The sequence below is a fragment of the Lytechinus pictus genome, chromosome 3, assembly GCF_037042905.1.
Source record: "Lytechinus pictus isolate F3 Inbred chromosome 3, Lp3.0, whole genome shotgun sequence".
Taxonomy (NCBI): Eukaryota; Metazoa; Echinodermata; class Echinoidea; order Temnopleuroida; family Toxopneustidae; genus Lytechinus; species Lytechinus pictus.
Genome location: NC_087247.1, coordinates 5,145,869 through 5,170,459, shown reverse-complemented (window position 1 = coordinate 5,170,459; position 24,591 = coordinate 5,145,869). Strand labels below are relative to the sequence as shown.

At 35.7% G+C, this 24,591-nt stretch overlaps 1 protein-coding gene across 1 annotated transcript; it reads left to right on the top strand.

Annotated features, from left to right (window-relative positions):
- Positions 1-3,439: 3,439 nt before the first annotated feature.
- Positions 3,440-15,360, top strand: LOC129256011 (sodium- and chloride-dependent GABA transporter 1-like). The gene is made up of 11 exons (XM_054894321.2): positions 3,440-4,225; positions 5,167-5,431; positions 5,883-6,015; positions 6,770-6,904; positions 7,287-7,390; positions 8,219-8,343; positions 9,586-9,698; positions 10,398-10,532; positions 11,248-11,451; positions 11,829-11,999; positions 12,495-15,360. The coding sequence occupies exons 1-11, from the start codon at positions 3,997-3,999 to the stop codon at positions 12,720-12,722; spliced, it is 1,842 nt and encodes a 613-aa protein (XP_054750296.2). The 5' UTR covers positions 3,440-3,996; the 3' UTR covers positions 12,723-15,360.
- Positions 15,361-24,591: the final 9,231 nt, after the last annotated feature.

The following is a 24,591-nucleotide window of genomic DNA, read 5'->3' as shown; positions in this document are numbered from 1 at the left end:
TATCGAGAAACTTTGAACGCTAATCCTTAAAGAAGCTATTCGACGACCAACTCGAAGAAGATGTGGTTTTACACACACGGACAAGGCTGACATATCCAAGACAATGCTTAATTATACAGGGATTTGTATTTCCATTATGATAAGTACCAGAGAGATGGCGTGGGGTACCCCAAGAGTGGATTTGCAATCTATCTTTCCGAGGAATTGCCCATGGAGTTGAGCCAAAGTCGGCGTGAAAAATGCGTACAGGAAGAGGCGTGAGCTAAAGCAGCGTTCGGCAAATCAATGAAACAGAATTCAGTGCAAAACATAAGGTAAAGCGTTTTTAACTATACATAAAATGAAAGCGTCATTTTATTTACAGGTGGTGTGTGTACATAAGAATCCTCGTGGATGGACTGCATCGCAAACATTATGACATAGGAGTTTCAAACATATCTCCTTGAAGCTCCTAGATATGACAAAGGGTCCCTCAATACTAGATATAAAAGGAACCGTGTCTACGAATCGACGAACAAAATTTTATCGGAAATTATTCACTCCTTTTAAATATTATTCAATAGATTTAGCAGAACTTTAATCTTGATATGTTAATGAACTTGTATAATTTGATTAATTTCGTGGGTTGTCGTGAAGAGCTTATCTGGTAATCAAATTTGGATATGAGTTATAGTCAAACACATGATTTTATAGAAACCTGTTGGTAAAGAAAGCCTCGATACAATTTACCCCATTTTCATGGGGTAAATTAACAATTATTGAAAATAGGAAATATGTGTTGGGCAAATGTGTAAAAGAAACAAACAGTATAGGAGTAAATCCACCAAAGCATTAATTTCAATATCACAGAGACAGCCTCAGGTATTTAAGTTTAAGGAAAGACCAACGTGAACAGATTTCATAATCAAGTTTAAGTGCAGTGCGATCAGCCTTTTCAAGTCGGGATTACGTGTGTCCCTTCGAGCTAGAAAAAAGACTGTCACTTTGAAATGAAATAGATAAAAATCCAACTTTCTGCGAAGTAGAAATAAAAGTTGGTAGCCCTTTGTGAGAGAGGGATGTTAAATTACACCATTGTATAACACTTCAAGTGTTACCACAATCTTTGTCTTATTTGTATTAAAAAGAAAAACAACCTCGGATAAACATCGACAATTGATTTTGCAACAAGACCAACGCATAGCGATATTGACATTTCATAATCATAACTTGTGTCGTGGTATTATCCATGTTGCAAGTCATATGACGAACTGATAAGATAATATCAAGTGTATGCAATTGGAAAATAACACGTGTTGTTTTTATCGATGTTGGGTTGACAGTTCAGTATAGAATGCACTATCAAATTATATAGCTCTTTGAAGAGTGTATAATAAATTTCGAACTTTTATTCTTTAACGTAGCCTGATCATGATAGTAGTAGTTTTTAAACATACGACCTTTTATTAACATTGTGTACTGGACAAATGGAAGAGTTGTCCTCAATACTCTGAGTCTACATCACAATGACAACATCTATATCAACATGTGGCCGATATGAAATCCCCATCAATATTGTTACTACAAATTTATAAAACTTTTGTTTAATCATTAACTTCTTGCTTGTCCGATTTTCGATTCTGATAAAAGTCGAAACTCACTGCGCCTCTGATTTTTCCTTCTTTTTCAACTTAAATAATTTAGTTAGAATTCCCTTTAGGTTACCCAAGGAAGCTCCCTGGGTTATCTCATTTCGGTTTCTCTATCTATTCAACTGAATGGGGTAAGGTGTCCTAATTTCGGTGGGCAAAGGTGGGTTATTCCGATGTTTACTTGAATTAAATAATTGATTAACAAGCGTCCCTAAATGACATGGCCATTGTTTCATGGTTGGTCGATATTGTCTGGATATTTTTCTCATCCAATATGTATTATCTCGGTACAGAAGTCATGGTGGGGTTTGATCAAATAAAGTTTGATCATCTTTACGATCAGGTTGGTACGTTTCCAAAACGACAATCTTCCTTTATATTCATGTAATATTGCACCAAGCATTCTTAAGACAGAACACATGGAAAGCAACGCTTCATCAGCTATTTATCATGTTAATGTTGCCAGTTATATCGAATTAGCATCTGTTGTCCGAGACCCTGGTTATTTTTGCATTAATGACGCCAGAAAATTTCAATCGTTCTATCAAATCAAAACGGGTCTATCCCTGCGAAATATAATTTTGTACTACATGCATTGTTAAGTTTGATTATTTTTACATTGTTATATTGTATATACTTATTTGATCATGTAATGTTTATTTTGTTTATATTTATGTATTTTTCAAATCGTGAATAACACCAAACCAAACCAAATTAACCTTTTAACGCCAATAATCTTAAAATTAAAGCCGGGGTAATGATATCCCAGTCATTTGGAAGCGCATAAAGACGTTACAATCATGATGTGATATGCGCTATACGAAAACTGTTTAATATTAAACAGCACCTATACGCATGATAAGAGCATGTCTAGACATTTGATTGCATGGTTACATGTAACGGAAAGAAGAGGCTATATTCATTATTCAAAAAAAAAATCCCTAAATAATTCGCTTTAGGGGTTGAGGAAAGTTTAAGAAAGTAGCTGTAATTAGTGGAATAATTTGAATATTCAGAATATGTATGTGTCTTATATAGTTTTTATCCCACAGGAGTTAAAAAAAGATGGTCAGACTCTAAATTCCATTCATATCTGCCTTCATAGCTTTTGCGGTCCCTTTAAAGTATCCCCTTCCCGACCTAGGTCATGTGATGTAGTCTGATCATTGAAGAACGCCATACAGAGCGATCAATTACATTTCACTCCCTGATAACGACGTAGGCAGCTCCCTTTTGTGATAGGCGGGACAATGCCCACGCCCATTTTATCCATATTTGAAGAGGATATCTCACTATCGACCGAAAAAGGATGCGATGGTTATTTTATAATTGCAAGCAATCCGCCGTAGCTGGCGCGCATGCACAATTAGCAATTTCATCGCTACTCTTTACTGTTCGATTGATACACTGTATTAAAACAAAATTAATTGACTGTTGATTGACAGATTTACAACTAAGATGTAGCATATCATAAAAATATCAATATATAGAATATAAATTAACAGAATATAAATCATAAAAGCTATAAACTCAATATGTAATTATATATGAAAAGATGGATTTTGTGGAGGGAATGCATAAGGTACCTTCTTTTTCTTTCTCATCCAGGGGCATCAAAATTGCATTACATGAAATAAACAATAGTATCCTTTTTTTAACTTCCAATTACGCCTAATTGTTCTAGTATTATGGAACTTGACTCATGTAATTATCCTCTTTATTATCGTTTCAAAAGAGGGACAGAGATCTGAATCAAGATTTGGGTAAATTCAAATAAGCAGTTCGAAGCAGCTGTTTATCGTCTCAAAGAATAATCGTAAATACAGTACAATATCATATAAACGCCTTAGAATAACAATCCGTTATCTTGTATTAAGTCCACAAACTGCCGATGAAACGGATTGAGGTTATAACCCTTATATAAATTAAAACTAAGTTTAATTTGAGGTAACGACGGACATTTTGCATTGTAAAATATTAAATGTGATTTTGAATTTACAGAAGTTGGAAACTTCCCCTGTGCATATGATTTGTAATTTGATCAACAGAAATTGTCGGTATGTATTGTCTCTATAAATGGATATGAACATTAGGATAAGCTTTATGAAAATTCGAATTGTCTGGTGATAATGTTTAGTGTCAAATTACAAGATGTAAGTAAACAACACATATTTGCGTGTCAGATGCGTGACTTATGGTATTAAGTACTTGCTTCCTTTGTTCTTTGGAAAACAAGTCACAAAGTATTTTTATTTGGGCTTTAAAGTTTATATGTAAAGATTATTAATATCTACAGCTGTGTACGCCCAATATTCAAGTACAATGATGTTTGTTTCTAGACCCATCCCCCCCCCCCCCTCTTTTAATGGATGGTGGACTTGTAACATCGATCTCTTACATTAATATGGTTTATATGACTGTTTATTTATATACTGTTATGTGTTTTTTCTCTCTCTCTTTAGGTGCCTTCTTGATTCCATATTTCATCTCTCTCATCATCAGTGGTGTACCTATATTCTTTCTTGAGATCTCCATTGGTCAGATGCTACAGGTCGGTGGTATCTCCGTATGGGAGATCTTCCCCATTCTGAAAGGTGAGGGTCAAACTGTGTAGTTGCGACGAAATTTACTTTAAGCCTCTCCTAAGTTTTGGTATAGTCCCCCCTCCAAAAAATAAACAAAAATAATAAATAAATAAAGAATGAAAGAAATAAAGAAATAAGTGAATAAATAAATAAGTAAATAAATAAATAAAGAATAAAAGAAATAGAGAAATAGAGAAATAAATGAATGAATAAATAAATAAATAAATAGATAAATAAATAAGTAAATAGATAAATAATATATTGGTGTCTCTTCCACTTTGTCACTTCATTATAAGAATGCGACTATTCTCAAGCTGCTATATGGTGTGGATGATATGAAATGAATATTGTAGTGGATGTATGTTTCGATTTAACATGGAAATATAAATTATGTTTGGTCGGGTATAATTCCTGGAGCAAAATAAAACTAGCTTTAGAAAACTAGAAGTTTTATATTTTATTAAGTACAATTTTTTCTCTGAATGCGATAGTGATACTTCATGGCAGAGTCCTTTCCCAATATGTCTACTTCCTGAAAAAAAGAGTTCTCCGTTTTTCCAAGACTCTACACCCCCCCCCCCCCCCCAGGTGCTTTTGAAGTCAACGATCTCGGTAAATTTAGAGGCAGAATTTCATGAATGTCGGCCACGGAGGGAAGACCCTTTCCTCCTGAAAAAAAATATTGTCTTGTATAGTCAATGCAGTGGCGGATCTTCCAAGCGTCTCCCACCCCTGGATCTCTTTTCTTCTAACAATGAACAATGAATTTAAAAAGTACATTTTATAATCACGATATATCATAATAAATGGAATGAAGGTTAGATTCACAATTCTCATTTCAGTTATTATTTCCTTCAAGCAAGCAAAATCCATGCCAGGTCACAACACCCGATCAGTCGATTAAATCATTTTTTTTCACTCTCTTATACTTTTTCATCTGTTTTCTGAAGGTGTTGGTTTTGCCGGGGCCACGATAGCAGCGATCATGTGCACCTATTACATCGTGATTTGCGCCTGGTCATTCTTCTACCTCTTCTCCTCCTTCACCTCCACCCTCCCCTGGGGTGACTGTGATAACTACTGGAATGATATATACTGCAACGACCCCGCCCTCCAGGACAACTGCACCGCCCCCACAGGGTTCTTCTGCACCACCAACTCCTCCATCTATCTCAACCAATCGGAAGGAGAATCGCCCGCTCAACAATTCTGGGAGTAAGTCCGACTACATTCCTTGAAATAATTGATTAACAAGCAATAGGTTGGATGAAATATGAACCTACCAATTTGTTGGTTAAAACAAACTTGCACTCAAAACGAAATGGGAATTGTTAAACCAACAGTTGGACGATTCATATTTTAAGCAACCTGGGTTGGTTAGAAACGGTGAGCTGAGAGCGTATATATCATTTTTAAAGGATTGGTGCCACGCCCCATGAAAACATATCTTAATTACAGACTGGTGACAATATGAGAACTTTGCTCTCGACTAATCAAATTACGCCCTCTCAGTCACCTACGTGTATCAAGTGTAAAACTGTAGATATGCAACAATACATTCGAAAACATTTTTACGAAACGGGTCCCTAATCTGATGAAAATTATCCATTGTAATTATGATCAATGACAGTTTGATAGAATACAACAATACAACTTTTATTTTCAGAAAACGAGCTCTAGGTATATCGGATGGTATCGATGAAGTGGGAGGATTGCGATGGGATCTGGTTGGGTGTCTAGCTCTTGCCTGGATCGTTACGTATTTCTGTATATGGAAAGGAGTCCAACAAACTGGAAAGGTAGGTCAAGACAATTACATATTATTTCCGTCTTTCCTATGTAGATATTTAAACAAAGGAACCGTGTTCTATCAAGCTCAGAAGCAGGAATCCTACGCAATATTTTCATCGCAATACAAAGTTCACAAACGTATCTGAAATAGAATAACAGAATAGTAATTGCCACAGGTTCTTATGACAAATCCTGATATTCGTAGGGAACCGAATATGTTAAAGGGTTTCCTCTATAATACCAATAAGGAGTTTTCGCTTAGAGACGCGTCGCGACGTACAAAGGAATCAAGAACACAGTAAATGTATTGAAAAATGCCCCTCAAATGACAATGAACAGCAATTTCTTCCTCAGTTTCGAAGCTGAAGAAAAATTGCAAATACGTCGTTTGTTCCGAGTCAAGGACTAAAATGCTCTTTTGATTTACCAACTCTCGACAAAGAACTCTTGTTTGTTCTTTTTCTTGACGGGCATTTGATAATACATTTTCTCTGTTCTTGGTTCATCCGTACGTTGCTGTGCAAAACCTCTATAATGTTGCAGATGCAACAGAACGAAAATGCCGCCGAGGCTTTGAAACTTTCAGCTGCTGCCTTCACCAAAATTTCATTGAAGTCTTTTTCTAATCTCTCTCTCTAAAAAAAGCTTTATTTCCACCATATCTTGTTGCTTTACAATATCATGGATATATAGATTGATTTACCCTAGGAAAATTCACGGATGAAGGATAATTAATTATTTTGTTATTTTTTTATGCTATAGATTGTGTGGTTCACCGCTCTTATCCCATACGTCATTCTATTGGCTTTGCTTATCCGTGGACTGACGCTAGAAGGCGCTTCAGAAGGCATCAAGTTTTACGTCACCCCAGATTGGGAGCGACTCAAGAGCCCCACGGTAAGTCTCCTGGCCGTGCTGATGGAGTAATTTCATGACGTCATTGAAGAAGAGTCAATCTTGTTTGACTTGCATCTGTGCATGTCATTCTTAGATTCTAATATATCATGACATTGATAGGATGAAGAATTGAGCTCCGGTATGCCATATGTCATAAGTCTTGTGTAGTTCAAGGGAGTGAGGTATTATAGGTGTCATGTGGCTATAGACCTACATAAGGGCTACAATTAAAAAGTGATGCTTAACCTTCCTACAATGTTTGTATTTTGTCATTCATTCTATTCATTATTATTAATAATATGGGATCCCCTGAATTGTAATTTCATTAATTTTGAGAGGAATATATTTTAAAGAAACTTTTCAATTTCACTCGATTCTTCAGGTCTGGATTGATGCAGCCACTCAGATCTTCTTCTCTTATAGTGTTGGTATTGGATCTCTCATTTCACTCGGTAGTTACAACAAAGTCAGGAATAATGCACTGCTGTAAGTAATCATCACAAAATATGTTTGTTATAGTACCATTGTTAGACCAAGGTATCAGAACCACTTTGAATAGCGTCTTGGTCGGTTTCCTAAAGACTTGTTGTTATAACAAATTTACGATCAGCCAATCAGATTGAATGACTTTAGTAGCTTTTAACTGTTATTGCAAATTTGTTACTGTAACAACTTTTATAAAACGGACCCTTGATCTATTGTTCTTTTATACCAAGAATGCAAACTTGTGACCATTATACCCATTTGAACGACAGAATAATGGACAAAATGGCATCCGCGACTCTCTGAAATATCAATACCAAAATACGATTGAAGGAAGATTGTTATTTATTTTTGCGCATTCACACTTGTTTGTATAAGGTTCAAATTGGCATTATATTTTTGATCCAAAATTCATAATAAATGTTCATTTCATATGAAAAATTAGATGTGATTAAGGAGCTCTATATCTATTATCTGTTTTTCTTTTAAGTTGATGTAAGTACCATTTCTGTTCACCCGAGTAAATTCAATTTTTATTTATTTGCTTATGCGTCCATATGAATAACAAAAAAAAAATCTAGAAATTATTTGCAATGAATCAAAGACGTGTAACATTTGAAATTCCTCGTGAAAAGAGAATTATCAACTAACAGAACATCATTGTATTGATATAACGACATTACATCCAAACAGATAAATTACATGTTTTAAAATGCTGGAACAAGTTAACATGACAAGTGCATCTTAAATATCATCGTATCTCCATCTGAGGTACCCGAAACATTCTTGTATTCTAATCATTCACTTTTTGTGTGTGTTGCTATATTTCAGTGATACGCTGGTCGTAGGAGTCGTGAACGCCGGTACGAGTCTCTTTGCTGGTTTCGTCATCTTTTCCATCCTCGGGTTCATGGCCCATCAACAGGGTGTCGAAGTCAAAGACGTCGTCGATGAAGGTACGTCATTCAAGATATTTAAAGGGAAGGTTCACCCTGACAAAAAATTTACTGTAAAAATAGCAGAAAATAATAAAAAAGTATTTCCAAAGGTTTGAAAAAAAAATCCATCAAAGAATTAAAAAGTTATTAGGATTTCAATTATTTGATTTGTGACGTCATATGCGAGAAGCTTTACTAAATATCGTATGGTAAAAAAACAATGAAATTTTATTTTTTCAGAAAAATGAAAATGTTTTTTACTGTACCTTCAGTATATCAATAGTCAAATCACATCACACCCGTTCCTGACAAGAAAACACAAATAAGCCATCAGGAACTATTAAAAAAATGAAATTTATGCAGTTACTATTACATAACATATGGGGCAGCTGCTCGTTTATGACGTCACAAATCCAAAACTTTCATAATATTCATCAACCCTTCACCAATATTGTTTTATTATTTTCTTTTTTTTTTACAACAAACGATTCTTCAGGGTGGACTTCCCCTTTTAAGATTTATACACGCGAGGTCCAAAACCTCTTGGTTTAAATTCAAGGACAACATCATCGGGCAATGCCGTTGACAACGTAAAGTCTAGTTGTTTGATGTTGTAGGAAGAAGTAGGAAAAGGTAGACGAAAGAATTGCGTTTGGAGGGTAGTTGTTCAAACAAGCAAATAGACCTATTTTTCCCAGAACATAATAATTGTCCTGGCTACATACTAATAATAGGGGGCTCAAGATTGTACCATAAATACAACACTTGCAGCATGTTTTGGGTGCAATATTGCTCCTTAAGTGATGAAAGGTGCAAAAATACACCAATATAGTGTTCATGTGGCCGTTAATGCCTGTTTGCACCATGGAGCTATGATAGCTCCATGTTTGCACCAAAAGAAGTATTACATTTTAGGTTGCATTGTTCAAATACATATTTTTCTACTGTTTTGGGGTAGAATTCTGCACCATTTAAATGTACACGTAGCCAACTGCACCCTTACAGGTGCAAAAAAAAAACTTCTCCATTAAAGGTTCGAAATGTGCACCAAAATAAGCTAACGACGTTGTTTTATTTTGATGGGTGCAAAATTACACTTTTTATTTCAGTGAAAGAAATAGATACCTATGGACACATAAACTACAATTTTTGTTATTAGGTTAGACCATTCTGAAAAAAAATATATAATGGAGTTCATGTATCATTTTCAATACGGAATAATATTATCGCGAATATATGCCTTTCCATTTTTTGTTGTAGGTCCTGGACTTACATTCGTAGCCTACCCAACAGCTGTGTACTACATGCCCGGTGGACCGGCGTGGGCAGTTATCTTCTTTGCCATGTTGATCATGTTAGGTCTAGACAGCCAGGTTAGTACACATTGAGTCTGTTTAGTACTTGTCCTTCTGTCTATCTAATTTAGTATTTCGAATAAGTCTCTAGGTGTCTGTCATTTACTGACAGAAATGCAATGATATGAGTATATATATATCGCTTTGGATTTTTCTCCGAGTGTCATCTTTATCATGGAAAATAGGGAGTTTACTCTGAAAATAATCTGAATTTCAATAACTAATCGCAAATGTTGAGATCTCAATGTTTAAAGGGAATTGTGTTGTCCAATCAAGTTAATAATGTTCGTTTGATTTTTTCTGATAGATATATGTACTATATAACGACGGGTAAAACGTCAGTTTTCACCTTTTTTTTCCGTCCTCAATCGTCTTATAAGCATTACAATCTAAGCCTATAGGCCACCAAGTATGTAATACAAAGGAAATAAACCTAACGATGATTGTTTCTTTTCGTAATGAAATATAAGGAAAGATTGGGGCATTTCATTGTTCCTCTGTCAAGGCTATTCTCTCTTCATTTATTTTATCGTGTATTGTTTTCCTCTTTCTGTTTTATTACTTGAAAATCAAATGGGCGGTTGCCCTACCCCCCCCCCCCCCTTTACGTGGCGCTTCCCATATTGTCATTGAACCACATGACATACTTTCCTACGAATGAATGTACAATGTAAATTGTGCTATATTTACAATGTTTCGGGGTTTTTCCGTTGACAGTTCGCTATTTTGGAAGGTTTGGTAACATCGTTGATGGATGAATTCCCTCAGTACAACCTTAGACAGAACCGTGCTGTCTTTCTCGTCGTGGTTTGCTCGTTGGACTTTCTTCTAGGACTGCTATGCGTGACAGAGGTATGTAAACTCAAATCCGTTAATTCTGTTCGAAAATTTGAATTTAATTTTGGTGAAATTTAGCGCCTTCTTTCGGTAAATTTTAATTTCATTTTCGAATGGCCCTTTGAAAACTACTTCACAAACGAATACTTTTTTATGACAACGGCATTCATTCCCAAATCATTGTACTTGACCAAATATCACTTACTTCTCAGAAGTTTCTTAGCGCTCTACAATTATGCAGCATAATTATCCAGGTATAACACATCAGGAACCCGTTGCATAAAACGTTTGCCATAAAAAAGTGTGGCAAATATACAAAAACTCTGGCAAACAAAATCATGCCATTGAAAATGACACATTAAAAAACACTGGCAAAAAAAAATTACCAGAGTTTTTATCGAAAAGGTTTCATGCAATGGGCCCCAGATGTTTACCGCTTCTGGGTTTAAAGGAAAAAAATCCTGTCAGGTCTGAAGTTACCTCATCTGGGTTGCGTGCAGCACAATAACGTAAAACTTGAAAAATGACCTACACTTTGAGGGAAATTGCCGAGGTTCGGCCGCCTCTTCAAGTTTTTCAATCATATAGGATATTTTGCTATGAAACTTAATTGAAGAATATGTTGATTGAGTTCAGCAGATTGTTATTTCATTTACATGTAGTTTTCTTACTTGTACTTTTTTTCTGATCTGTAATTGACATTCATACTTTGATGTTTCCTTTCTTACAGGGAGGGATGTACTTCTTCCAGTTGATGGACAGCTACGGAGCTAGTGGCATGTGCTTATTATGGGTCGCCTTTTGGGAATGCATTGCTCTCTCGTACGGTTATGGAATCAAGAAGTTCTATAATATTATCAGCGATAACATGGGCTTTACTCCAGGCTGGTACTGGCCTCTCTGCTGGGCTGGTCTCGCACCTGCAGTCAGTTTGGTAAGCGCCCTTTCAAATGCCCCCCCCCCCTCAATTATCTTCTTCTTTCTTTAATGTCTTTCATATTTTTTTTAAGTTAACAGTAATGATAATATCGTTGAGTTACATGTACATCGCTCAAATATCCACCTTATTAGGTGCCCAAGACGGTCATATAAACTTCCTAGGAGCGGAGATTTCTCGAGATACTTGGTCAGCCGGGAAGGGGCCGAAAGAACCATACCCCATTGGGTCCTATAAAATTGAAGCTCGCTGTGGGGACATATCCCCCCTCCCCCCCCCCCCCTTCCCCGAATCGCCGCCCATGGCGCTTACATAGTCTTACATATCCATAAAACTGATTATTCATCATGTTTTGTTATGATTATATATTACAGGGAATCTTCTTATTCAGTCTTATCGATTACCAACCTGCCAAATATGGTGAAAGTTACTACTACCCTGTCTGGGGTGAAATCCTTGGTTGGATGATGGCTATTGTCTCCATGCAGTGGGTGCCTATCTACGCCATCTATATCTTCCTTACGACACCAGGAACATTTATGGAGGTAAATGAAATAGTTGTTCTGTTCAATCGTTTATTGAAAAAAAGTGTGATAAAGTAATATAGATCTATACGCTTAACATTACATCATCATGAATGTAATTTCATGTTTGACTATAATTGTAGTCATATATTACACAGATATTGACTTCTTCAGGGTCAATATGATATTCTTCGTGTTCTTTGAGCCTCGTCAATTATATTTTTGTCGAGGGATATTATATTGTCTCCGAGCTGTGTAACTTTAGTGCTTAGGAAAAATACACTTTACTTAGAAAAAACATCTATGTACCTGAGCATGCCGATGGAAAGGAAATGTTCCTGAAGGAGAAAGTCAATATTTGTATTACCTGTAAACGAGAAGTAAGGCCAGTTTCACGGAATTAGGAGAACATTGATCAGTTACTGTATCTGTTTATTTCCATTTTTTTTTTTTATTGTGAAATTCAGAACAAGAAATATACTGAAAGTGATGTATCATTGTTATTATGTTTTGCAGCGCCTTCATATCATCACCTCACCCAAGATCCAGCCAGCAATACCGGAGAAACTTGATGACGAGTCGACGATATCAGTAGAAGCGAAGAAAAGTGACATATCCGATACATTAAATGACAACTCATTACCTCCACCTGTCTACAATGAACTGGTCGTTGAGAACGAGAAAAATGGCGTCACCACGACGAATGGAGGTCTGGAAAACAAAGCGTTCAGCGGTGACGAGTAGTGTGGATGATAATAAAGAAACATTGAAATCGCCAGAAAGACTTATCAACTTTGCAGGGGACGTTTGGGTCCTGAACGCAAAAATTTGCATTATTTTATTGGCTTTGGCGTAGCTAATATAACGACACATGGGGCACAAGCTACCCGATCGTCTATCAAAACGTGGCGAAGGGGTGTATGGGGAAGAGGAGGAAAGATGAAGATGGTTGAAATCGAATGGTACGTTCTTTCAACAAAAAAGTCTAATAACAAGGGATAGTCCAACTTTCATCTGGAGAGAGACACCCCCCCCCTCCTTACATAAAATGATGTGTGCCGTTTCGATCCCAAGTGGAAGTCGAGTTGGCCGCGTGAGCCGTGCACATTAATATGTCTATATCATTTTGGCAAAAATTATTAAGTACTTAATAATAAATCAATTTTCAGGAATAAACACCATTTTCAGGACATGATCACGATCCGTCTGGTTAAGCTTACGTTAAGTAGTTTTCTGATTCGAAAATGCAAATATGGAGGCATTGATATGTTAAATAAATTCTTTCAAAATGTTCAACCACGCAATGCTGAGACCAAATACGCCTTAATTGAAATGTTATAACCACTGCCTTTACAAAAAAGAACGATGAGAAAAGCAGCTAGACGAATGAAATGCTCAAGAGACTTCCTGCCTTTGTGGATTTGCAGAAATTATATTTTTGATATATGAAAATGGTTTATATGTAAGTTGTTGTAATTCGATAACAGAAATGAAATTGGGCTGCAAGTTTGTATATATCAAAGTCCAGGCTCCCTTTCCAAGACTTTGGATATTGTTGCTCACAAACAAGAATATAATTATGGTGAAAATGATAATTATCTGCGATGTTTATATACACAAATAGAAATAAAAATCCTTAAAAATACCGAATTATTTACATGTAATTAATTCTAAAGGAGATGATATATTGATTTAGTAATGATGATAAACTAAACTCAATAATTATTCAAATCACTTGTCAGTGACATTTTGTAGCATAATTATGACTATTCGAATGCCTTTCATCACGAATGTGCCTATTTTTTTTTTTACAGCATTATGATAATCCAGGTGATTTCATTAATGTTTACTTTGTATTTTGATAAAGGAATACTTGCAGATTGAAATTTACATGATTTAATTTTTTTCATACAAGATACGTATATTAGGATCCATTACAATCTGACAGTTACATTACATTATCCGGTTTCTCTTATTACTCAATTTGCTTATCTCGCCATGAAAAAAAAACCGTTAAGTATAAGGGAATGCATTGGTCAATGGTTTTATTTGATAACTCATTTCCTTTTATCTGAACAAATATCAAAGGGAATAGGAATAAACTCTTCACACTTTTTTTTATAATTTGCCTGAGGTAACTCGTAATATTAATGAAGAAAAAGGACACTTTCCCTGCTTTCTTTTTTATTGATTAGGCCCTATTTGGATTTTCTGAAAATACGCGCCTCCTGATATGTGGGGACATGAAAATAGATTTGTTAAAATTACAACCTTTGAAATAGATTTATTATGTTTGGTACTTTCTGACATACAGCTGAAAAGATGAAGAAAAAGTGTAGAAAGCAAGAAAGTTGTAAGTTATAGATATGAGTTGTATGTACATGTACATAAAACGACTTAAATGCAATAAGGAGACGATGCATTCCTATAAGTGATGACGTCACATATGAGAGGTACATAATTAAAGAGTCTTTATTGTTACGTCATGTAGAGCGTGATATATTTATTTTCCTCTTGTGAGTATAAATATGCGCGTATTCAAAAAAAAGAAATAATGAGGAAATATGCGAAAGAAGAATTATATTGTAAATAAATTATATAGGCTATCATTGTGTAAAAATTGTAGTAGAGATATGATGGAAAATAGATATATATTTGTAAATAACTAATCGCTCAAATAATGTGTTTGCAATTGTATGTTTCATTTCTTCTTTTATTTTGCTTCTTAAATCTTCTTAAGAATAAATTTAATCGCTTTGGGTTTGGTCGCCCCCCCCCCCCCCTTCAATACAACATATCTTGCAATGGACATGAGTAACATGATTCGAATCGGTAAATGTTGAATTCTTTAATACTCATCTTCTATGTTGGGTTCAATCGATACCCCCCCCCCCCCCGCGTTAAATATTGCATGAACTAACAATTTAGTGTACTTTCAATACCACGACTCAAATCGAAAACAGAGGGACAATTATAGACCTAATCATGTATAGCCGAAAGTTCCGCCATGTAAAGTTGGTCTGTGCAGCAACAAAAACACCCTTCACTCAGCTGCCTTGGACAATGGACAAACGACTTTACATCTCATCATGGGGACTATATTTCTCTCATGGCACTGGTTGCTTTTCAATATTGTATTAACGTAATGACACAACTTTTTTTTGCTATTATCAGGTCTTTGATTTCAGCCCTAGATTCCCGATCGGTAGTATAGGTAGATGCATACAAACAGGGTGGGATTTTTATTTACATTTTGTTGGGGCAATGTCGACCAATAAGTACTGGCATATGTCTCGACTTTATGAAGAATTACGTTTACAGCTTTCCACTTTAATGATGGTGTATCTATACATGTACATTATTAAAACCCATATACAACGAATATTATGTGTGCTGTGTTTTCTTTTGTTCTGAGTGCAGTGATTAGGAATCACTCGTAAAGCCATTTTTTTTTTACTTTCGCAATCTCTGAATAAGGAAATATCTGATTGAGGCGATGGTGTTAGCGAAGCATGCAGGGGTAAGTGGTTGTTTTGCTGCTGTTGCTGATGATGATGACGATGATGGTGATGATGATATGTAGACGACGATGATGATGATGATAATGATGATGGTGATGATGGTGATGATGATGCTGCTGATAATGATATGATGATGATGATGGTGATGATGGTGATAATGGTGATGATGGTGATGGTGATGATGATGACGAGAATGATATGATGATGGTGATGATGATCATATGATGATGATGCTGGTGGTGGTTGTGCTTTCTCTTATTTTTTTATGATGATGATGATGCTGATAATGATATGATGATGATGATGGTGATGATGGTGATGATGGTGATGATGATGATGGTGGTGGTTGTGGTGGTGGGCGTGGCAGTAATGATAATTATGAATAGAGCAATATGGAATATGATGTGGAGTATTAGGCGGAGAGGGAGACAATAATTATATTCACAACTTTTGCTATTCTGAAGACCCTCCCCTGCACCCTCACAATTAAAAGCTTAACATGGTGGATTTCGATCAGATTTTAATATTAGTACTGATAAAAAGAAGACTGAAAAAACTTCACACACCACATGCTCCAAAAACCGACAAGGTCTACGTGGTAGGGCGTCATCTATGGGCAAGACATTACTATCAAACAAGAAAGTTTGGGAAGGAGAGATCAATTTTTCTCTTCCTTCTCATTCTTTTTCTTTCCTTCTTTGTCTTCTTTATCATCTTTTCCTCCTTCTTTTGCTTCTTTCTCTTATTTTTTTATTCCTCTTACATGTCTTATAATTAATACACTTCTTGTTTATTCTTTCTTCTTCTACTTCTTCTTTATTTCTTCATTTTGTGGAGGCATGTGGAGGCAGTGACAATCTTATTCAATGTACAATTGCTACTTACGCCCCATGCCGAATAATGTACACAAAACATGATGACATGATGATTGAATAAGTGGAGGTATAAGACCACTACCAAAAACATAATAAAATTTAATGGTAATAATTTAATAATCATAATATAAATGGTACTTCTACTACTCCTCCTCCTCCCTCTAACATTACAGCTGAGTAAGGAAAAAGGAAAGAAACTTGTTTAAAAAAGAACCTATACTGCCTCAACAACATCATCATCGTCGTCATCATAATCATCAGCAGCAGCAGCATATTATATTTGTTGGTAGTGATCTTACACCTCCACTTATTCAATCGTCATGTTATAGTTACATGATCCTCAAACTCTACCTCCTTTGTGTACATTAATTGGCATAGGGCGTAAGTAGCAATTGTACATTGATTAAGCTTATCACAGCGGTGTATGCACAGGGTGGTGTCTTTCACGACCTATTTCAATCAATAACTTGATAAACTGATAAAAAAAGAGTTATAGAAAAGCGACAGTCATAAAAATAAAATTGACTCCAAACCGTCGTTGATATGTCATTCGAAATAACGTAATAGCTTTGATGATGATCGGTCTAATATGAAAATATCCATTTAGGCTAAAATACCCGACGAGAAATTGATACGATTTGGAAATTATGCATTTTTCTCCATGCAATCTTATAGTTAAATCCAACACTATAAAGGCGGACCCTATACATTATTTACTCTAATAATGTTAAAACCAGGGGCGGGCACATTTTTCCGAGGAAAACAGGCAACAAAAAAAGAAGATTATTAACCAAGAATTAATTATATTTCATTCTCGAAAAAAATTGACAAGCAAAAAAAACAGGTCTTCGCTTTCAACAGGGGGACACACTTCTGTTTTAACGGAATTTTTACATTACAAATTTTAATCTTGCTTATCAAAAGGGGGACACGGGCCGACTGTGCCCCCCCCCCCCCCCCCGATCCATCCGCCAGTGGTTAAAACCTTATCTCTCATCCGCTTATTTAACACATTGTTCATTAAATAACTCGGCACTTTCACTGAAATTCGATCTTACTATAAAACTGTTGTCCAAAGTGGCATGGATGACATTATTAATTAAATAGGAATTGTTTCTAGAACCAGTGATGTATACAGTCTACAGCCTTGATCCTATCAATAATCGGTCCGTTGACACAAGGTGGGTGTGTTTAATCGCCATTTGCTTATCTTTGCTTAGCATTTATCACTTAACCTTTGCCCAATGGGATCTCTCAAAGATACCATTGCATAAAATAGATAATTACATGTATTATGATTTAGCCCCCTTCGCATGTTTATTCGAAGAAGTTCGAAATGCCCGTAAATCTGATAATCGTGTTGATTGTACGTGCAATCCATATCATAATGAGTGTGATGAGCGTATAAAACAATTAAGAGGTATAAGTTTTTACGTGTACATGTATAGTGGGGAAAATAACCTTGGCGCTTGGTGCTTTATACGTGAACGAAAATTGAAAATCTACACAATATACTTATACATTTAATGATTGTTTTGATCCTGACGTTCTGCCCCATCCAAAATGAGTAAATGAGTGTATAAATGTATAAAACAATAGGACATTGAGTTTTTACGTGTGCTTTAAATTTATTGTATAAAGATTTACAAGATTTTCTCTCAAAAGGAATTGTTATAAAAGCCAATCGCCAAGTTATGGAAAGCACATTTCGCTTTAAATTTACAATAGAAATAAATGCACATCCTGTTCGAATGGCAAATGAGGGAACCAACCAATTAGGGCCTACTTCTTATTTTGCATTTTTTTATCACATGACGAAATTATGAAATATCTCAATTTCTACTCGTTAAAAATGTATAATGTGAAACTACATTTGTTTCCTACTTTGATAATTATGTGGAATTCAATTGAAGAGAAGAATATTGTGTAGTCCGTACAATAAAATTGAAAAGAAATAGTGTGTGTGTGTGATATCATCGACTCTCTCAATTGCATATCGCCAGTTTTGTGTGAAACTAGGGGGATTTTTTTAATATCACAACTTTCTTAACGAGTGCACGCGCTGTCCGCGTCCAAAACTGAAAAGAAAAACACCCCCTCTAAACGCGTTTTTTTTTTGGTCACGCATGTTTGCAGCATTATATTTGACCCCCCCCCCCCCCCCGGGATTTATTGAAATTCTCTTTTCGATGTGGTGGACTTGCCCTTTAACGAATTCTGATATCAATGCCTGTATTCGTTACTGTTTTATTCCTCCGTTCTTCTGTTTCCGATGTTCTCAGCGTGTTTTCTGTACTTCTGATAAACATATGAAGATATGAGCCAAGACATTCATTTAAGCCTCCCTCATAGTTCCGGTCCCCCAACCCCCCCCCCCCCCCCCCCACCTTCCCCTAAAAAAGAAAAAAAAAAATTATATGAGAGTGTAAACTGTTTTGTGAGGATGAAAAAAAAGACGAAATAAGATTTATTGGATTTTCTTCTGTTTTGCGACTTTGCAACTTATTGTCGAGATCTCGACAAAAGTAGAAATAATTGTTTTTTTTTTGCATCAAACCAATTTTTTTTCATACACTGTTAGAAAATTTCTACTTTAAAAAACCAAAAATTCCTGCAGCAGAGTCTCGAGAACACCTGTAATCTTACTGCACTGTGTAATATTACATGCATGTGTGTAAATTGTGTAAAATTAAAGAAAATAGATATTTGGTGTATACATGTAACCTTACAAATTTATTGTATTAAAACTGTTTTACCCCGTTTTAAAACAGACCACTGGGCCCTGTTGCAAAAAAGTTTATGTCATTATGACATAAATTTCGATCATGACATAAAATCATGCATAGCTTATGCCGTTGACATAAATTCCGTTGCATAAAAATATTTATGTATTGTTTTAGCTTATGACGCGAATTAAGGGGCCATTCCACAGAGAGCAAAACCGCTGAAAGACCTTTCAAAGACCATGAATTTTGGTCGATCTTATAGAGGTCTCTCAATGAACCTACAATGGTCTTTGAGGTCTTACACGAGTCCTGACCAATCTTTCAGCGGTCTTCGTGGTCTTCATGGGCTCCAAAACTTTTTGAAACGGTTCAAAACAGTCTTACAACGGTCTTACAAGAAAATGGTCTTTCAGTGGTCTTTCAGCGGTCTTTCAGCAGTCTTGCGATGAACTTTCAAAGGTCTTCATAGTCTTTCAATGATCTTTCGGCAGTCTCTCAAGATTTTTGCGGAGATCACTGTAAGACTCATGAAAGACCATTGAAAGACCAGGCAAAGTCCATGGAAAGAATTCTGAAAGATCACTTGTTGCATAAAAGATCTCTGAAAGACCATTGAAAGATCTCTATAGGACTAGTCTAAGACCAGTAAGACAAGAAATATCCATCAGTCTTTCACAGTTCTTTGAGGGGTCTTTCTGAGCCATTCCACAGAGATGACAAATTGATCTTGAAGACTGCTGTAAGACCTCATCAATTTTAAGTCTTTCAGTGGTCTTTCAACGGTCTCCGTTTTGTGGAATGGGGGCCTTAATCATCATTACATAAACTGAATAGTCATGAACGAGCCTGTTGACATAAACTTGGCAAAAGTTGTCATTTTTCAGCTGCAGCAAGTTCTTGCGAAAAAAGGTCTTCGGCTTCCCACGCGCATGCGTACTCTTAATCCGAAGACGCAAGTCATGAATATTCATATGTTGGTCCAGAACTCGGTGGGAAAAATAATTTCGCTGACGGCATAGGCATAGCCATAGGGGCATATTTTGGTATGTATCCCATTTTCATTTTTAAATATCATAGATAATAGATATATCTCACGTTCCGACTCAAATTCAATGTTTCTAAATATGAAGAGATATTTTAAATGAATTATTATCACCGTCAATTTTATGCAATGATTGCTCGGATACTCTCCGGCTGCTTTTACTTTTAGCCGTACAACACACGCAGTGCTAGCCGGAGGTTCCGGCGTCTAACACAGACAAATAATGCATGGAATCCACACCGTCAGAAAACATTTTTTTTTAAATAATCTTCACGACATTGGACATTGATTTGAAGGTTCCGGTGTCGTATGAAAATGAATAATGCGTGGAATGTACACAGACAGAAAAAAAGTTTTAATTAATCTTCACGACATTGGACATTGATTTTAAGCCGGGTGCTTTTTTTAGGCCTAGGCTAATTAACTGTTACTTAGACTTTTTTTACAATTTTAGAGCACCCCCGCCCTTCCTGAAAATTTCTTAATATAATTCTAACTTTAAGTTAGTCTTTCTGACGTTAGTATATAGCCTAATTAAATTCTAACGTTTGTCTTTGATCTAGTCTAGGACTGGATTAGACTAGACCCTGTTTTAGTTAGGGCCTAGCCATACAGTACTACTACTATAGACTATACTCTATAGAGTCTATACAGCTCTGTCACTCACTGACCGTCAGAGCCAAACCCTAGACTCTCTAACGTTAGAGTGCTAGAAAATTAGGCCTAGCCCTAACTAAGTCTAACTTGGCCCTTGCCTTGGGGCCTAGCCCAGGCCTAAATATTAGGCTATGCCTATGAGCCTATGTTGTTAGGAGAAAAAATTAGGCTAGAGACGTAGAGTCTAGGCATGGCCTACCTAGCGCCGCTACCCTCCGCTCCACCTATCTAGTATCTGATAGTGGGGCGGAGGGTAGTGGTAGTGAAGTGTAGTCATGGTAGTGGAGCCTAGTATAAAATAGATACAAACCCTCGCCTGAGCCTGAGGTAGGCGGTAGTGAAGTGTATTGGAGCCTATGAACTAAACGAACCCTCACCTGAGGTAGGCAGGGCCAGGCCCTAGCTATACTAGTTTGGACCATTTTAAGTTCTAGTCTAGATCTACAGTAGTCAGTAGATCTATTCTGATCTATTTTTCTATCTATGTTCTAAGTTTGACTCAGACTAGACCTCCCTGGTCTAAGAAATTCAAAGTTAAATTTGTCTTGGTTAGCTGAGCTGGCCCTACCATTGTATTACTACTTTACTAGATCTAGGCCTACCCCGGTTTGGACCTTGGTCCTGACTCCTGACCAGGAAATGAGGCGGTGCAGCCCTGCCCCTGGACTGGGTCTGGCTTGGGCCCATTCCATTCATGCTTTTATTATAGATCAAAATCGATACCTAATCCGGGACCTAATCTACTTTCAATAGCAATACAAGAGATCTAGAATAGATCTAACTCAGGCAGAACGAGCGAGCTTGTATTTTGTAATTTATTTGTCTATTTTAGGGACCAAAATTGAAACTGTCTTTACATCACACATTAGTAAGCTAATCATTTGTAGGGCCTAGATCTATCTAATATTAATACTAATATTATAGATCTACTAGAACTACAAATGTTACTCTAGATCTATTCTATGTATAATCTTTAGCCTGACTTTTAAACTCTGACATTAAAATTCAAATAGAATCTAGTACATGTACATTTGTAGGTTCTAACTTAGACCTTTGGGAGACGGGGAATCCGCTTCCTACGCTACGGTGGTGGAGCCCCCTGGGTTAAGATAGAGCTATGGAGTAGGGTAGTCTATCTCTAATATAATATTGTTTTCTAGTGCCAGGGGTAGAGGCCTAGTCAAGATTTATCAGGTGGTAGATGTGCACTACAATAATATGTAGAGTATAAGACCCTAGGACATGTAGGAGCATTTTTCTTCTTTTTTTTGGGGGGGGGTCCCTCTCCGTTAAAAAAACCCGAAGTGATAGGTGTGTAATAAAGGTGATAAAATAATCTAGAATATCCTGGGTCAGCCTATGTGTTAACGAAGACTGGAGACTACTGAACAGGAAGGGAAAGAAGGAGAATAAGAAAAGAAAAGGAGAAGAAAAAATTAATTACACACTGAACTAATTAAGTTAAAGACTGAACTGAAAAGACACGTAACTTCATGAAAAACTTGTCTGATGAGACTGATGACTACATTGTATATTAATATCTAATATAGATATTAATGTACATCTTCGATGGATATTTTAGACTCTTCCAATTTTTAACAAAAACAATAAGTTGAACAGGCATTCAACAACAAAAAATAGATCTATGTATCCTATGTGTTTTCTGATCTGAATATATTCTCTAAATAAGAGCTGGCCGCTGCCCTGTATACAAGCAATATGTTTGATAAATTTAATACACTTCTGAAGATATAGCGCACATTTTAGTTCTTTGATTTGTTTTACAGATTAAAAACGTTATCAAATGCCTTTTCTATTAATTTTTAAACCAATGCACAAATAATATGCTTGGAGAAAAGGCATTTTCATTAACTACAGGATTTGGTTTCTGATCTGTGGATAAAAATAACCATGATAATTGAAATTATCTTGGTGACTGTTATCAAGAATTTCTCATACTATATTTTATTCCTTTTACCTATTTAATGAAAATAAGTTTTTTTAAGATAAATTATCAAAGGGGTGTTTTTTTAGAAAAAAAACCCTGGCAATTTGAAGTAAAGAAAATCCCTGATTTTTTAAATAATAGAAATATAGGGCCTACAATTTTCTTACCTATCATTTTTTCATGAGAATTGGTTGAATACTAACCAAGAAGCTGGAACCAATAGATTTTTACCCAATTTGGGGCATATGATATGTTGTAACCATTGCAACATGATTTCCGACACACACAAAATATGTGTCTCTCACATCTTTACCTCTTTACCTCGAACTCAATTGGTTGAAAATTGATGAAGTAATTAAAACTAAAAACAAAATACAAATTTTTTGTCATATAATATGCCGTTACCATGGCAACATGATTTTTGACACACAAAATAGGTTTTAGAGCTAGGGGAAGCAATTCGAATTCCAACACCAACGCCAACACCGGACTTGAAATCACCCAATGTGTGTACCAAATTTCTTGTTTAATCACATCTGAATTAAGCACAAAAGGGGCGATTCTAGACTGAAAGTCAGAGTTATTATCATTATTTTGGGAGGGAGGGGTGGTGCTTGAAAATTATGTGACGTTGATATAAATTATAATATTCTAAGGAAAATGTCCTATCCTCAACGAAGTAAACACATTAACTATTATGCTTAGGCCTAGTTTTGCTTATAAAAATAAGGGAAATATTTATGATTGTTAGCTTTTTAAGTATTGAAAGAATACATCATACGCTATCCAATGACACACAAATTATTTCGAATGTCCAAGTAAAACTCAAAGTATCAAATTACAGAGGGCATAATTAAAAAAAATCGTAAAATTAGTCTTAAGTCACTTCTTGCGGAAAGCCGCCGTTTTTAATCACGACATAAATTTATGTCATTCAAAGGGATTTATGTCATGATTTTATGTCGTGATTTATGACATAAAGCTTTATGCAACGGATTTATGTCGAGAGTTGTGGTTATGTCATGATTTATGCTGTATGACATAAATCGTGACATAAACCATGACATAAATCAATACATAAACTTTTTTGCAACAGGGCCTTCTGTAAAATTCTATGAAAATTGTATAAAATATATCCTATTTTAACAATTTACAAAATGATTTGATTACTTCTTTCTGTAAAATCTGTTTTTTAATTTTTCTTCTGTAAAATCTTATGTTTGTTCTAACAGTGTAGAATGAGCTAAAGCTTAAGAATATAATTACCGGTAATGTTTATAGCTTTCTGATAAGCAATCTAAATTTATTTTAAAAAAAGTGATCAAATTTTTTTGTCAACAAAAATGAAAGCGAGCAAGTGTATGCGCTAAATAATCATCTTCTAAGGTAAAATTCAAATAAATGGATGTAATAAAGTTTTGATGGTCACTACAATAAGTATGGACTGTTATGTAATTCACATTATTGAACCATCAACAATTTTTCAGACAGGATTTTTAATATATAGTACACTGCAAAAACTCTGGTGTTGACGTAACACCTGCCCGGAATCTATATTATGTCCACACCAGAGAAGTGTTAAACAACACCAGTTTCGTTTTGTTCTAACACCAGATAGGTGTTCATACAACACCAATTAGTATTAAAACAGCATCGGTTTGATTCTAAGCTGGTGTTGTTTCAATTCTTTGCTGGTGTGCACATATAGATTTCGGGCTGGTGTTAAATCAACACCGAAGTTTTTGCAGTGTATAGAGTACAGATTAGCCATGCTGATGCAGTATATATTATGTCTCCGTTTTTCAAGGCGTGAACCCCTTCCTAAAGCCTACGAAATCTTCAAA

Excerpts from the sequence above, each read along its gene's own strand:
- LOC129256011 (XM_054894321.2), top strand. The coding sequence starts at position 3,997 with ATGGATGGTGGACTTGTAACATCGATCTCTTACATTAATATGGTTTAT. Across the intron at positions 4,226-5,166 it reads GATCTTCCCCATTCTGAAAG|GTGTTGGTTTTGCCGGGGCC; the intron begins GTGAGGGTCAAA and ends TGTTTTCTGAAG. Across the intron at positions 5,432-5,882 it reads CCCGCTCAACAATTCTGGGA|AAAACGAGCTCTAGGTATAT; the intron begins GTAAGTCCGACT and ends TTTTATTTTCAG.